Consider the following 16,120-nt stretch of genomic DNA (forward strand, 5'->3'; position numbering starts at 1 on the left):
GATTTATGTCAGAGAATGTTTTGCCTAGTTTTTGTGTGGAGTCCTTCCGTTCCATTCCATCGCTCAGTCATGTCCGACTCTTTGCGACCCCGTGGACTGTAGCCTACCAGGCTTCTCTGTCCATGGGATTCTCCAGGCAAGAATACCGGAGTGGGTTACCGTTTCCTTCTCCAGGGGATCTTCCCAACCCAGGGATCGAACCTGGGTCTCCCGCATTGGAGGCAGACGCTTTAACCTCTGAGCCTATGGTATCATATGATCTGCATATAGTGACAGTTTTATCTTTTCCTTTCCAATTTGGATACCTTTTCCTTCATTTTCTTGTCCGATTGCTGCTGCTGCTGCTGCCAAGTCACCTCAGTCGTGTCCGACCCTGCGTGACCCCATAGACGGCAGCCCACCAGGCTCCCCCGTCCCTAGGATTCTCCAGGCAAGAACATTGGAGTGGGTTGCCATTTCCTTCTCCACCGATTGCTGCTAGGACCTCCAATACTATGTTGAAGAGAAGTGGTGAGAGAGGGCATCCTTAATTTGTTCCAGATTTTAGTGGGAAGGCTTCTCACTTTTCACTGTTGAGTATTATATTATCTGTGGGTTTGTAATAAGTGACTTTTATTACGTTGAGGTATGTTCCTTCTGTTCCTGCTTTGGTAAGAGTTTTTATCATGAATGGATGTTGAATTTTGTTAAGTGCTTTTTCTACATCTATTGAGATATATGTGGTTTTTGACTTTTGTTAATGTGGTGTAATGTGGCTGATTTTGTGTATGCTGAACCGTCCTTGTGAATTGGGGATGAGTCACACTTGGTCATGGTGTGTGATCTTTTTTTCTGTGTTGTTGGGATTTGGTTTGTTAATATTTTGTTGAGGAGTTTTGCATCTGTATTCATTGCAGATGCTGGCTTGTCGTTTTCTTTCTTGGTGGTGTCTTTGTCTGGTCTTGGTCCAGGGTGATGGTGGCCTCACAGAATGTCTTTGGGAATGTTCCCTCCACTGCAGACTTTTGGAAGAGTTTGAGAAGAACTGGTATTAGTTCTTCTTTGTATGATTGGTGGACTTCACCTGTGAAGTCATCTGGTCCTGGACTTTGATTTGTAGGAAGTTTTTTTTTTTTTTTATGATTACAGATTCTATTTCACTTCTAGTGGTTCATCTCTTCAAATTATCTTTTCCTTGATTCAGTTTTGGCAGGCTGTACGTTTCTAGAGAGTTGTCCATTTCTTCTAGGTTGTCAAATTTGTTGACATGTAATTTTTCATAGTATGCTTTTATGGTTTTTTGTATTTCTGTAGTATCAAGATTTCTCCTTTTTCATTTCTTATTTTGTTTGGGTACTCTCTCATTTCTTCTTGGTGGACCTGGCTGGAGGTTAATTTTGTTTACCTTTTTAAAGAACCAGCTCTTGTTTTTGTTGATTTTTTCTATGTTTTTAATATCTATTTTATTTCCTCCCTAATCTTTATTTGTTAAATTTTATTTGTTTTGGCTGTGCCGGGTCTTCATCGCCGCTCAGGCTTTTCTCTGGTTGTGGCGAGTGGGGCCAGCACAGTGCATGGTCTTCTCACTGTGGTGGCTTCTATTGCTGCAGAGCGCAGGCTCTGCAGAGCGCGGGCTTCAGGAGTTGAGGCGTGTGGGCTCAGTAGTTGCAGTTCCCAGGTTCTGGAGCACAGGTTCAATAGTTGTGATGCACGGGCTTAGCTCCAAGGCATGCGGGATCTTCTCAGACTAGGAATTGAACTCACATCTCCTCCATTGGCAGGAAGACTCTTCACCACTGAGCCACCAGGGAGTGTGAAGAAAGTGTCAGTTGCCCAGTCTTGTCAAGTTGCCTTGGTTTTCCAGTGCAAGGGCTACCTGAATGATAAGGCTTTTCTAGGAAGAAGGGGTTATCATCATTATCATTGTTATTAAAAGCTCATTATCCCCTCCCTTTAGAATTTTGAAAGAAAGTGTTAGTCACTCAGTCCTGTCCAACTCTTTGTGACCTCATGGACTGTAGCCCACCAGGCTCTTCTGTCCATGAGATTCTCCAGGCAAGGATACTGGAGCAGGTTGCCATTCCTTTCTCCAGGGGATCTTCCTGACCCAGGGGACAAACCTGGGTATATCCCGCATTGCAGGCAGATTCTTTACTGTCTGAGCCACCAGGGAAACCCTCCCTAATCTTTATTATTTCCTTCCTTTTGCTGACTTTAGGTTTTGTATATTTGTCTTTTTCTTTTACATGCCAGGTTAGGTTGTTTCCTTGAGATTTTTTCTTGTTTTTTGATGAAGGTCTGTTGTGCTTTTAAATTTTGTAAAAGTTGTTTTGGTAGTGGTCCACTTCAGGGGGGCTTCTTGCATAGATTCTGTTGGAAGGAGGTTGGTCAGTAAGCTGTGCAGTGGAAGCACCTTCTATAAAAGGCCTGCCATAGCATTACAGTCAAGGGAGAAGGACCACAGCTGAGCCAGTTATACAGGAATTGTTTACTCCTTCTTCCATATACTGAGTGTATTCAATACAAACAAAAACCAGTCACTCAGTCATGTCCGACTCTGTGTGACCCCATGGACTGTAGTCCACCAGGCTCCTCTGTCCAGGGCATTTTCCAGGCAAGAATACTGGAGTGGGTTGCCATTTCCTACTTCAGGGGGATCTTCCCAACCCAGGGATCAAACCCACGTCTCCAGGGTCACCTACATTTGCAGGCAGATTCTTTACCCACTGAGCCACAGAATATATTAAAAGTACTGAATATTCAATATGCTGAAGGGAAATGGGGGAGAGATGATGCTGCTGCTAAGTTGCTTCAGTCGTGTCCGACTCTGTGAGACCCCATAGTCAGCAGCCCACCAGGCTCCCCCATCCCTGGGATTCTCCAGGCAAGAACAGGACTCAAATCACTGATTATGCCTTCCTTTCCCAGTGAAAGTTCTTTAGGCCCCAGACCAGGCCCTGCCTAGGGGAGGTGAAAGATCTTTAATTAGATGTGATTTATGTTTTAAATTGGTTAAATTAACTTGAACTTTTTTTTCTTTTAATACTTGAATGTTATTGGAAGTTAAAGAAATGGTGGAGATATATTTGAAGATCAGAAAGGGATATGCTGAATGGCAAACTGAAAGTGATGATTGGGGAATTCCCTGATGCTTGTTTGAGCCTCCCACCAAGTAATATCAGGAGATGTAGTTTTCTGATTAACTTAAATGATATTAATGGAGAAGAGAGATCTGACATGAAATTTCTTGCCTCTTAAACATATTAACCATGTGAAGATGTGTGAAAGTTTGATTCTCAAAATGGTATAGATATTGATTCTCTGAGCTCTAGGGGGAAAGGATGAACTTTTTTTTTCCTGTTTTAAAAAAACTTGTGAGGTGTGGATCAAAGGGTACCAAAATTCAGTTATAAACTTGGAATAAGTCACGGGTAAATACAGCATAATGATTATAGGTAATAATAATATATTTTATACTTGAAATTTGGTAAGATCTTAGATGTTCCCATTGCATATGTGAGGTGATAGATTTGTAAATTAATTTGATTGTAGTAATCATTTCACAGTGTGCATGTGTATATATTGTCATCACATTGTATACCTTAAACACATCATTGTGCAATTTTTATTTGTCAATCATACCTCAGGGAAGCTAGAAAAAATGATTTTTTCCTTTGCATATTGTAAACAATTTTAAAAATTCCTATAAAGTGCAAATAAACATCAGTGTAGTACATTCAGTTCAGTTCAGTCGCTCAGTCATGTCCGACTCTCTGCGACCCCATGAATCACAGCACGCCAGGCCTCCCTGTCCATCACCAACTCCCAGAGTTCACTCAAACTCATGTCCACAGAGTCGGTGATGCCATTCAGCCATCTCATTCTCTGTCGTCCCCTTCTCCTCCCGCCCCCAACCTTTCCCGGCATCAGAGTCTTTTCCAGTGAGTCAACTCGTGGCATGTACCCTTTCCCAAAGATGAACATCATATCATGTAGCATTTGGGTGTATCCTTCCAAACTTCTTTGTGCCTTTTAAAATTGCTTATTGCCTTTTCTTTTTTCCAAAGTTGAAATCATACTTGCAAAATCTTTGTGGCCTGTAGGAGGTTGCATAAGGAAGCAGAAATTATTGTCACACAAAAATAACTCACTGATGAAGTAACCACTGAACACTGCTGACTTGTCTCTTAAAACTTGAATTTATTCACCTATCCAACCACTGTCTCTCTATGTTGAAGTCTAATGCAAATGGATTGGGAAGTCAGTGAAGGATATTAGAAATCTGTGTGATCACTGACAAATGTGTCTAGGTTGGACCAGTTGAAAACTAATAAAAAAAATTCTAGAGATGACAACAGGATCAACACTTCAGTGAAGAATGATTGAATATGACATATTAAGCTAAGCTTTTGGGACCATCTGTGTAGCTCCCATGTAGGGTTGCTACCATGCTGGTGCATGTTAAGTCATGCAGTGAAAGAAATAATGTGCTGTTGTATGTCATTCTGATAGAAAAATTACATCCCTTCTCCAAAAAAGCTCCCACTATTTTTATTCTTTATTCAGTGTATGTAATAGTTGCAGAGTTCCAGAGAATAGCAAGGAGAGATAAGAAAGCCTTCCTCAGCGATCAATGCAAAGAAATAGAGGAAAACAACAGAATAGGAAAAACAAGATATCTTTTCAAGAAAATTAAAGATATCAAGGGAACATTTCATGCAAAGATGGGCTTGATAAAGGACAGAAATGGTATGGACCTAACAGAAGCAGAAGATATTAAGAAGAGGTGGCAAGAATACACAGAAGAACTGTACAAAAAAGATCTTCACAACGAAGATAATCACTATGGCATGATCACTCACCTGGAACCAGACATCTTGGAATGTGAAGTCAAGTGGGCCTTAGAGAGCATCACTACGAACAAAGCTAGTGGAGGTGATGGAATTCCAGTTGAGCTATTTCAAATCCTGAAAGATGATGCTGTGAAAGTGCTGCACTCAATATGCCAGCAAATTTGGAAAACTCAGCAATGGCCGCAAGACTGGAAAAGGTCAGTCTTCATTCCAATCCCAAAGAAAGGAAGTGCCAAAGAATGCTCAAACTACTGCACAATTGCACTCATCTCACACGCTAGTAAAGTCATGCTCAAAATTCTCCAAGCTAGGCTTCAGCAATATGTGAATCGTGAACTTCCAGACGTTCAACCAGGTTTTAGAAAAGGCAGAGGCACCAGAGATCAAATTGCCAACATCCGCTGGATCATGGAGAAAGCAAGAGAGTTCCAGAAAAACATCTATTTCTGCTTCATTGACTATGCCAAAGCCTTTGACTGTGTGGATCACAATAAACTGTGGAACATTCTGAAAGAGATGGGAATCCCAGACCACCTGACCTGCCTCTTGAGAAACCTGTATGCAGGTCAGGAAGCAACAGTTAGAACTGGACATGGAACAACAGACTGGTTCCAAATAGGAAAAGGAGTATGTCAAGGTTGTATATTGTCACCCTGCTTATTTAACTTATATGCAGAGTACGTCATGAGGAACGCTGGGCTGGAAGAAGCACAAGCTGGAATCAAGATTGCCGGGAGAAATATCAATAACCTCAGATATGCAGATGACACCACCCTTATGGCAGAAAGTGAAGAGGAACTCAAAGGCCTTTTGATGAAAGTGAAAGAGGAGAGTGAAAAGGTTGGCTTGAAGCTCAACATTCAGAAAACGAAGATCATGGCATCTGGTCCCATCACCTCATGGGAAATAGATGGGGAAACAGTGGAAACAGTGTCAGACTTTATTTTGGTGGGCTCCAAAATCACTGCAGATGGTGATTGCAGCCAGGAAATTGAAAGACACTTACTCCTTGGAAGGAAAGTTATGACCAACCTTGATAGCATATTAAAAAGCAGAGACATTACTTTGCCAACCAAGGTCCGTCTAGTCAAGGCTGTGGTTTTTCCCGTGGTCATGTATGGATGTGAGAGTTGGACTGTAAAGAGGGCTGAGCGCCGAAGAATTGATGCTTTTGAACTGTGGTGCTGGAGAAGACTCTTGAGAGTCCCTTGGACTGCAAGGAAATCCAACCAGTCCATTCTAAAGGAGATCAATCCTGGGTGTTCATTGGAAGGACTGATGCTAAAGCTGAACCTCCAATACTTTGGCCACTTCATGCGACGAGTTGACTCACTGGAAAAGAGTCTGATGCTAGGAGGGATTGGGGGTAGGAGGAGACGGGGACGGCAGAGAATGAGATGGCTGGATGGCATCACCGACTGGATGGACATGAGTTTGAGTGAACTCCGGGAGTTGGTGATGGACAGGGAGGCCTGGTTTGCTGTGGTTCATGGGGTCGCAAAGAGTCGGACACGACTAAGCGACTGAACTGAACTGAATAGTTGGTTGATAGGAATAAGGTTTCCCCAGTGTTGTTAAACTGCCAATATAATTTTTTAGTCTTATATTTGTTAGGGTACTTTTTCAGGATAAATTTTCAATCAAATCTTTGTTCCCTATTATGAATATAAATGCATACTTACTATGAATGTGAATTCTTAGTAGCCTTCTATTAAGTACCATTTGGTGATAACTAGGATCACCTCTATTTAAGTTTTTCTAAATTCTCTAGACTGTTTTATGTAAGGTCGGACCCTGGTGGCCTTCTTGGCTTCCCCTTCCCGGTGGCTATCTTGGCTCCTTCTTCCCCTGTCCATCCCCCGGGAAAAAGTCCTGCCAAACCGCTGAGGAATCTCTGAGGTAATAACCCCCTGCCGAGATCTACCCCCCTTCCTGACCTCCAGAGTGACCAACCCCGTCTCACCACCTCGGTCTCACCACCTCGACTAGCTGACCATTCTCAATCTCGCATTGCCAAGCTTTACCTTATTTTAGGCCTGTCCAGGTTATATGATGCCACTTCCTGCCCCGAAGGCATAAAAATTGCACCCTGCCTTTGTTTGGGGCAGAACTCCTCGTGGCCATTCTTGTGGTCAGTGGGTTCTGCCCGGGAGCGCACTGCCAATAAAGCCTGTTACTTTCCCTTGGTGTCTGGCTTATTTCCTTACAGCTTGAGACGCCCGTTTTAGCGACCTTACATTTTATACCTGCTATAATAGTAACCAGATAATAACATTTTCCTACTGAGTAACCATATGCTAGAAAAGCTAATTTTTCCTAAATTAAGTAGATACTTTTAAAAACTTATAAGCACAAGTTATAATAAAAAATTTCTTTAGCTTTTTTTTAGGTTTAAATATAAGTGCAATATAGAAGTACCACTTCTGTCTCTTATGTAATTAAGACAAAATTTCTCACTTTTAACTGTGGTATATTGATGACTAGTGACCTTTAGACCAGTGTATGCAAATACCTTAGCTAATCTGCTAAAATGGGCTTTTAATTATCTAATTTGTTCTTTTAATTGTCCTGGTTATCAGATAAGTAAATTAGCCTCTGGATCATTTGCTGTGTTCCCATTCTCTGAGACCCTTCTAGCTTTCTACTGTGCTCACACCTGGGGAATGTTGTTAAAATGCAGATTCTGATTAAGTATGAATGCATCTTGGAGGCAGGCAAAATTCTGAAGTTGAAACCAGTTTCCAGGACGATTCCAGTGCTTCTGGTTTTTGGACCAAAGTTTTCCCAGGTGGCACAGTGGTAAAGAATTCTGCCTGCTAGTGCAGGAGAAGTGGGTTCAATCCCTGGGTCTGGAAGATCCCCTGGAGTAGGAAATGGCAAGCCACTCTAGTATTCTTGCCTAGAAAATTCCAGGGACAGATGAGTTTGGCAGGCTTCAGTCCTTGAAGCCATTTCTTGTTATGATAACTTGATGATTCATGCCTAGTTTATTAGTAATATGTATTTTCCAGTGGGGATATGTATGTTTACTTATAACTTGTAGTGGCTGAACTTTACTGTAGGTTTTGTGTTGAGCCTGTCATCTACAGTGGTGGTATTTATAAAGAATAATGACATACTGGTGATGATTACAATGCTGATGTAATAACTGACATGTATTGACTACTTGTATCTGCCACTGTGCTTTACAGAGGTTGGTAGTTTTTCTCAACAGAACCATGAAGTAGACATTATTGTAGTTATTCTCATTTACTAATGAAGAGGCTTAGTAATAAGTAAGTTGCTGAGAGTCACACAGCCAGAAGGTGGCAGAGCCAGGATGTCAGCTCAGGTAGTATGACGCTAGAGGTTGTACTTTTCATCTCTTTACTAGTCTGATGACAGCTAGAAATTTTAGACTTAATATAACAGTTATTATATAAAATTAATATAATTAATTTTAGACTTAATCTGACTTTTCTAGCTTCTGTCACCATTCATATAAGATATATATGTGAATTTTCTAGATGTTTTTTCCAGAAGATCTTTCAATAGCATTTTCCGTTCTTATGTTTACCTTTTTGGTGGCTTTCCCATAGATGCTGATCATCTGTGATTTTTTTTTTTATTAGTTTTACTTTTCTTAGTCTTTCTTTCTGTATATTTCTGTTTAGAGAAAAAGATCTCAACATTCATGTTCTTTTCATGTGAAAATTTATGAAGAATGAAAAGTAGATAGTACCCTGCTCTGAATGATAGATGAAAAGTATTTTTAGTAGTGTTGAGACTGTGTTTTCTGCCAAAGGAGAACATCAAGTTCTATAGGATCATCACAGAATGGTTGATTCTTTTGTGTGTTCTTAAAAATTGGAAATATTATTTTCTTTATCCAAGTGGTAATTATATACTAGCAATTAGTCTGGAGACATACCTTCTGAGTTCTGCAAAACCACCAGATGGTCTTAGAGAAGCCAAGAGAAACTAAGAACTCAGCCTGTTAGATATTGACAGGTGTGCAGTGCTTGAGCCCCTTCATCCCATGCTAAGAAATGTGTACATAAGTGTTTTGTAAAAACTTGTGAAAATGAGTGAAAACTCTTTAGAATTAGAAAAATGTGTTACCTTAGCTACAACTTAATTTGTAAATCAGTAAACAGAGCAGGTCATGATGAGCATATAGTTCATTACTCACATCAGAGTTCAGTTCAGTCGCTCAGTCGTGTCCGACTCTCTGCGACCCCATGAATCACAGCACGCCAGGCCCCCCTGTCCATCACCAACTCCTGGAGCTCACTCAAAGTCATGTCCACCGAGTCGGTGATGCCATCCAGCCATCTCATTCTCTGTCGTCCCCTTCTCCTCCCACCCCCAATCCTTCCCAGCATCAGAGTCTTTTCCAGTGAGTCAGCTTGTCGCATGAGGTTTCCAAAGTATTGGAGTTTCAGCTTTAGCATCAGTCCTTCTAATGAACACCCAAGATTGATCTCCTTTAGAATGGACTGGTTGGATCTCCTTGCAGTCCAAGGGACTCTTAAGAGTCTTCTCCAACACCACAGTTCAAAAGCATCAATTCTTTGGCGATCAGCTTTCTTCACAGTCCAACTCTCACATCCATACATGACCACTGGAAGAACCAAGTAATTGGAGACAATTTACTTTCTTTATCTCTGTTTCTTTTACAGTCCATCAATATTATGGAACTGACTTTACAAAAGTATGGAAGTTATGAAAAATTTGAACAGGCCACCGGTGGTAGCCTGCTATCTAAAACTCGAATCTGGAGTCATGTCAGGAAGTACATGATGAAAGAAGGCTGCATGGGTGAGGTATGAAATCATGAGTGAACATGATGAGTTGATTGAACATTATAACTCTCAGTGAGTGCTCTGTGTTTTTTCTTTTTTTTCCCTGTGGGTTTTGTTTTCCCAGCATTATTTTACTCATTAAATAAGTCATACAGATTTCTAATTAAATGTAAGTTTAAGTTTTTGTTGCATTGAATAGTTGTGTTCAGTTTTTTCTATTTTTCCTCTTATTACCATTTTTGTGTAGCTTATGGGCGTATAAGAATTGGTTTAAGAAAATTATTAAGGAAGAGATTTGCCACAGTGGCTTTTATTAATGGCCAGTTCCTAGTGTTCAGTCTCAATATAAGCTTTGACCTAGCAGTGACTAGGACTCTGGCTCCTGCACCTTCCTTTGCATCATTTCATCCCAGGCACAGAGGCACAATTTCAGTTCTCTGTGCCTTCCTCTGCATAGCTATCTACTTTTCTTTCAATCTAGTAAAGGTTCTTGAGTTCCCAAAAGCTCAAAATTCCAAGGGTCAAAGTGATTGATTCTGCATTTCAGCTTCTTGGTTTCTTGGTATAAACAAAAGAAAAAGGTGTTAATTTATGGGTCTGTTGTTGTCTGTGAAAACTTTCTCCCCCTGCCTTCTGCTTTGTCGTGTGTGTGTGTGTGTGTGTGTATTTTAACTTTTTCTTCTTAGATTGTAGTTCATCTCACTGAGGACCTGCTTTCCCGAGCTTCCATGACAGTAGTAAATGGATGTCCAACGTTGACCATCAATATTTCCACTGCACGAGAGCACTGGCTGGAAGGAATGCTGAGGCATGAAATAGGTAGGTGACCACCCTTCTACATTTATTCAGTTGTAGAAACCTGTATGCAGGTCAGGAAGCAACAGTCAGAACTGGACATGGAACAACAGACTGGTTCCAAATAGGAAAAGGAGTACATCAAGGCTGTATATTGTCACCTTGCTTATTTAACTTATATGCAGAGTACATCATGAGGAACACTGGGCTGGAAGAAGCACAAGCTGGAATCAAGATTGCCGGGAGAAATATCAATAACCTCAGATATGCAGATGACACCACCCTTATGGCAGAAAGTGAAGAGGAACTAAAAACCTCTTGATGAAAGTGAAAGAGGAGAGTGAAAAGGTTGGCTTGAAGCTCAACATTCAGAAAACAAAGATCATGGCATCTGGTCCCATCACTTCATGGGAAATAGATGGAAAAACAGTGGAAACAGTGTCAGACTTTATTTTTTGGGGCTCCAAAATCACTGCAGATGCTGATTGCAGCCATGAAATTAAAAGACACTTACTCCTTGGAAGGAAAGTTATGACCAGCCTAGATAGCATATTAAAAAGCAGAGATATTACTTTGCCAACCAAGGTCCATCTAGTCAAGGCTATGGTTTTTCCCATGGTCATGTATGGATGTGAGAGTTGGACTGTGAAGAAAGCTGATTGCTGAAGAATTGATGCTTTTGAACTGTGGTGCTGGAGAAGACTCTTGAGAGTCCCTTGGACTGCAAGGAGATCCAACCAGTTCATTCTAGAGGAGATCAATCCTGGGTGTTCATTGGAAGGACTTATGCTAAAGCTGAAACTGCAATACTTTGGCCACCTCATGCGACGAGTTGACTCACTGGAAAAGACTCTGATGCTGGGAGCGATTGGGGATAGGAGGAGACGGGGACGACAGAGAATGAGACGGCTGGATGGCATCACCGACTCGATGGACATGAGTTTGAGTGAACTCCAGGAGTTGGTGATGGACAGAGAGGACTGGCGTGCTGTGGTTCATGGGGTCGCTAAGAGTCGGACACAACTGAGCGACTGAACTGAACTGAACTGAATAACAAATTACCTCAAGCACCTGTTTTTTATAATTTTTTTTTCTTAGTAATATTTGGCAAAAAGTGATGAAATTGTTAGGTGTCACTTGAACTTAAAAATGAAGATATTAGTGTCACATTTAAAATTAAATTTTTTAGAGTACTGTGTAAATGGAGAGTCATTTAACTCCTCTGGATTTCAGTTTGGGCTTCCCTGGTGGCTCAGACGGTAAAGCATCTGCCAGTTCACCCACCTTCAACTGAGGGAATGGAGTTAAGTGATCTCTGAGATTCTTTTCAAATATCAAGTCTATAATTCTTCTCTTAAAAAGAAAATAAACTGCCTTAAAAGTTATACCTCTTCTAATGAGAAATACAATCCTTCTGAAGGCAGTGTACTTGGTCAAACCCAAAGGCATTAGGGTCAGGCCATTTTCTGCTTTGTTTTGATTTGTTAGATACACATCAATTTGGTTTTAGAACTGTTGGTAGAATCTTTTCTTGGAGAAGAATTAAAATGAGAATGCATTTCTTGCTTTTCATGTGGCCTTTTCTTCCTCCATAGGCACACATTATTTTCGAGGTATTAACAACCTTCAGCAGCCATGGAACAGTTGGACTGGCCGTAAAAAACTTGAACTAAAGCCAAACAACCCCACAGAGGAAGGACTGGCAAGTATTCACAGTGTCCTGTTTAGAAAAGACCCCTTTTTATGGAGGGCTGCCCTCCTCTACTACACTGTTTATCGCGCCAGCCAGATGTCTTTTTGTGAACTATTCAGAGATATTGGAAAGTTTGTCAAGGACCCCAATACGAGATGGGATTATTGTGTACGAGCCAAGAGGGGATGGACTGATACCTCTCAACCAGGTGAGAGCACCTTAACTGTAGATTTTGTGATTTGTTGGGTAACCGTCCATTGATTTTGGTCACATCCTGCTCTTCCCATCACTGAATCCACTCACCTTTGAAAAATTAAACCTTTGTTACTTGAGGTCAGTGCTGATTTTCCCAAACCACATTTTGTTAGCGTTATTTTGCTCATCTCTTAAGAAAAATTTCAAACCTACAGAATTTGGGAAATAATGATGGAATGAACACTTACAATACCCTTCCTCTGGATTCACTAGTTATTAATGTTTTTCCATTTTTGCTTTCTCTCTGACTTTAAAAATGGTATTATTGAGATACATAGTTCATCCATTTAAAATATACAGGTCAGTGGTGTTTATAATGTTCAGAGTTGTGCAGACAGTACCACTGTCTAATTCCAGAACATTTCATCACCCCAAAAGAAACTTATCCCATTAGCAGGCATTCCCTATTCTCTTTCCCCACTGTTCCCAGCGATAAATAACCATTAATCTACTTTTATTAGTTTTGCCGGTTTGGTATGTTTCATGTAAGTGGAAGCACATGTGATCCTTGGTGGCTGGTTTCTTTCACTTAGTGTATTTTTAAAGTCCATTCATATTGTAGCATGTGTCAGTACACCAGTCCTTCTTATTGCTGAGTAATGTTCCAGTGCGTGCGTGTGATGCATTTTATTTATTCTTTCACCAGCTAATGGGCATTTTGGTTGTTTCCACTTTCTGGCTATTATGAATAATGCTATTATGAGTATTTGTGTACAAGCTTATATTGCTAATTCTCCTGAGTGTATACTTAGGAGTGGAATTTTGGGCTTATAGGTAACTCTCAGATCCCTCATGTGTCTCTTGCCAAAACTCTTTTGAGGAACTGCCTATGTTTCCAAAGTGCTGCACCATTTTACAATCCCCCCACAGTATATGAGGATTTCTAGTATACCATATTCTCCAAAACACCTACTATCTTCATGTTTTAATTACTATTATAGCCACCCTAGTGAGTATAAAGTGGTTAACTCGTGGTTTTTCTGGTGGCTAATTATATTCAGTGTCTTTTCATGTGATTATCGGCTATTTGTCTCTTTTCTTTGGAGAACTGTTTAGATCATTTGCCCATTTTAAATTGGTTTGTTTGTCTTTATTATTGAGGTAAGAGTTTTTCTTTTGTATAGTATAGATACAAATCTCTTACCAAATAATGAAATATTTTCTCTTGTAGTATGTCTTTTCACTTTCTTGCTGCTATTCTGACTTTGCTTTTAAAGTTTTTTTTTTTTTGATGTGTGCCATTTTTTAAGTCTTTATTGAATTTGTTACAATATTGCATCTGTTTTTCTATATTTTTGGAGTTTTGGCAAGAGACACATGAGGGGTCCTAGCTACCTGCCCAAGGATTGGGCCCACACTTGCTTCATTGAAAGATGAAGTCTTAACCACTGGACAAAAGGGAAGTCCCCTCTTTGTGACTTTTTAAAGAATTACTTATTCATCGGTTTGTTTTGGCTGCACCGGGTCATCCTGTGGCTGTTCTCCAGCTGCAGCGAGTGCGGGCCACTCTGTAGCTGTGGGTGTGGGCTTCTCATTGCGGTGGCCTCTCGTGGCTCTAGGCACTCGGGCTTCAGGAGTTGTGGCTCATGGGCGTAGTTGCTCCGTGACATGAGGGATCTTCCCTGGACCAAGGATCGAATCCGTGTTCTCTGCATTGGCAGGCAAATTCTTAACCACTGGACCACCAGAGAAGTCCTCTCTGTAAATTTTTAAAAGCAGATTGTACACTTGACATTTCATTCCTTAAGAACTTAAGCATGCATCTCCTAAGACTAAAAACATTCTCTTCTACTTTAAAACAGTATCATTATCACACTTAAGAAAGTGAGTTTTAATTCAGCAGTATCAACTCTTCCATATACCATATTTAAATATTCCCAACTCTTCCAAAAATGTCTTTACAGGTGTTGAAAAAAATCTCGATCTAATCCCTGTTCATGCATTACTTTTGGTAGCAATGTCTCTCTAACCACTTTTAATAGGGAGACATCTTGGACACTTTATTTTTCGTTTCTTGTCATACTAATGTTTTTGTTTTGTTCTAATTTATTTTTTAAGATTTATTTTATATTGGAGTATACAGAGGGCTACAGTCCATTGGGGTCACAAGGAGTTGGATGTGACTGAAGAGCTGAGCGCGCACACACAGTTGATTAACAGCGCTGTGTTAGTTGAACGTGTATAGTGAAGTTGTTCAGTTACATACACACATATATACATCTGTTCTTTCCCAAATGCATCACCCATTTAGGTTACTACAGAATTTTACCACAGTTCCCTTTTCTATACAGCAGGTCCTTACTGGTTATCTGTTTCAAATATAGCAGTATGGACATGTTGATCCTAAACAACCAGTTTATCTTTGCCCCCTGCCGTTCTCCTTTGGTGACCATAAGTTTGTATTCTAAGTCTGTGATTCTGTTTCTGTTTTGCAAACATATGCAAACTTGATTTGTGTCATTTTTTTGATGCACTATATAAGCGATATCAGATCTTTGTCTTTCTCTGTCTTCACTAAGGATGATAATCTCGTGATCTATCCATGTTGCTGCAAATGGCTTCTTTTTAATGGCTGAGTGATATATACCATTGTATACATGTACATCTGCTTTATTCATTCCTCCGTCAGTAGACATATTGGTTTCTTCCATTTTTATAAATAGCGCTGCAGTGAACATTGGGGTACACGTATCCTTTCCCCATAGTTTCCCTAGATATATGCCCTGGAGTGGCATTGCTGGATCATATGATAGCACTAGGTTTATTTTTTTTTTTGAGGCATTTCTGTAATGTCCTCCATACTTTACTTTTTGCTGTACCAATTTACTTTTCTCAGCATCCTCTTCAGTATTTATTGTTTATAGATTTTTTTTAGTTCAGTTCAGCTCGTTTATTTTTTATATACTGGAAATCGTTCTAGATCCCATGTCTAGCAGATTTTTGATGATGACCATGCGCATTGGTGTGAGGTGATATCTGATTGTAGTTTTGATTTGCATTTCTCTGATAATTAGCAATGTTGAGAATCTCTCCATGTGCCTTGTGGCCATCTGTGTGTGTTCTTTGGGGACATGTCTGTTAAGGTCTTCTGCCCATTATTAGATTGTGTTGTTTGTTTTGTTTGATATTGAACTGCGTGAACTCTATATTTTCAAGATTAATCTTTGCAGATATTGTCTCCTGTTGTGTGGGTTGTCTTCTGTTCATGGTTTCCTCAGCTGTGCAAAAGCCTTTGCGAATAGTTAGATCTTATTTGTTTGTTTCAGTTTTCATTTTAATTTGAAGTCGATTTGGCAGTGTTCTGTAAGTTCAGGCGCACAGTAAAGTGATGCGGTTATACATGTATATGCATCTCTTCTTTCTCAAATTCTTCTCCCATTGAAGTTTTCAGAGAATATCAAGCAGAGTTCACAGTGCTACAGAGCAGGTCCTTCTTGGCTGTTTTCAGTATCATAATGTATTGTAAGTCTCTAACTCCCAATTTGTCCCTGCCCTGCATCTTTCCCCTTTGGTAATAACCCTAAGTTTGTGAGTCTGTTTTTGTTTTGTAAATAGTTTCATTTGTATCTTTTTTTTAGAGTCTGCATGTTAGCAGTTTCAGGTGATATTCGTCTTTCCCTATTTGACTGACTTCACTTAGTATGAGAATCTCCAGGTCCATTCATATTGCTGCCAATGGCATTATTTCATTTTTTTCTGTGGCTGAGTACTATTCCATTTGGCAAATGTATCAGATCGTCTTTACCCCTTATTCTGTTGAT

The 16,120-nt window shown here is 40.2% G+C and overlaps 1 protein-coding gene across 3 annotated transcripts in view; it reads left to right on the top strand.

Annotated features, from left to right (window-relative positions):
• The window catches only part of MATCAP2 (microtubule associated tyrosine carboxypeptidase 2), a 95,145-nt gene that overhangs the window by 60,397 nt on the left and 18,628 nt on the right, over positions 1-16,120 (top strand). For all 3 annotated transcript variants that reach the window (XM_055420879.2, XM_088834583.1, XM_055420878.2), the window contains 3 exons: positions 9,494-9,637; positions 10,303-10,435; positions 12,007-12,312. In XM_055420879.2, coding sequence (XP_055276854.1) covers positions 9,494-9,637; positions 10,303-10,435; positions 12,007-12,312 — 583 coding nt within the window. The remainder of the gene's footprint in view (positions 1-9,493; positions 9,638-10,302; positions 10,436-12,006; positions 12,313-16,120) is intronic.

The sequence above is a fragment of the Moschus berezovskii genome, chromosome 3 (genome assembly GCF_049115385.1).
Source record: "Moschus berezovskii isolate FMDL1 chromosome 3, NW_MosBer_1.0, whole genome shotgun sequence".
NCBI lineage: Eukaryota > Metazoa > Chordata > Mammalia > Artiodactyla > Moschidae > Moschus > Moschus berezovskii.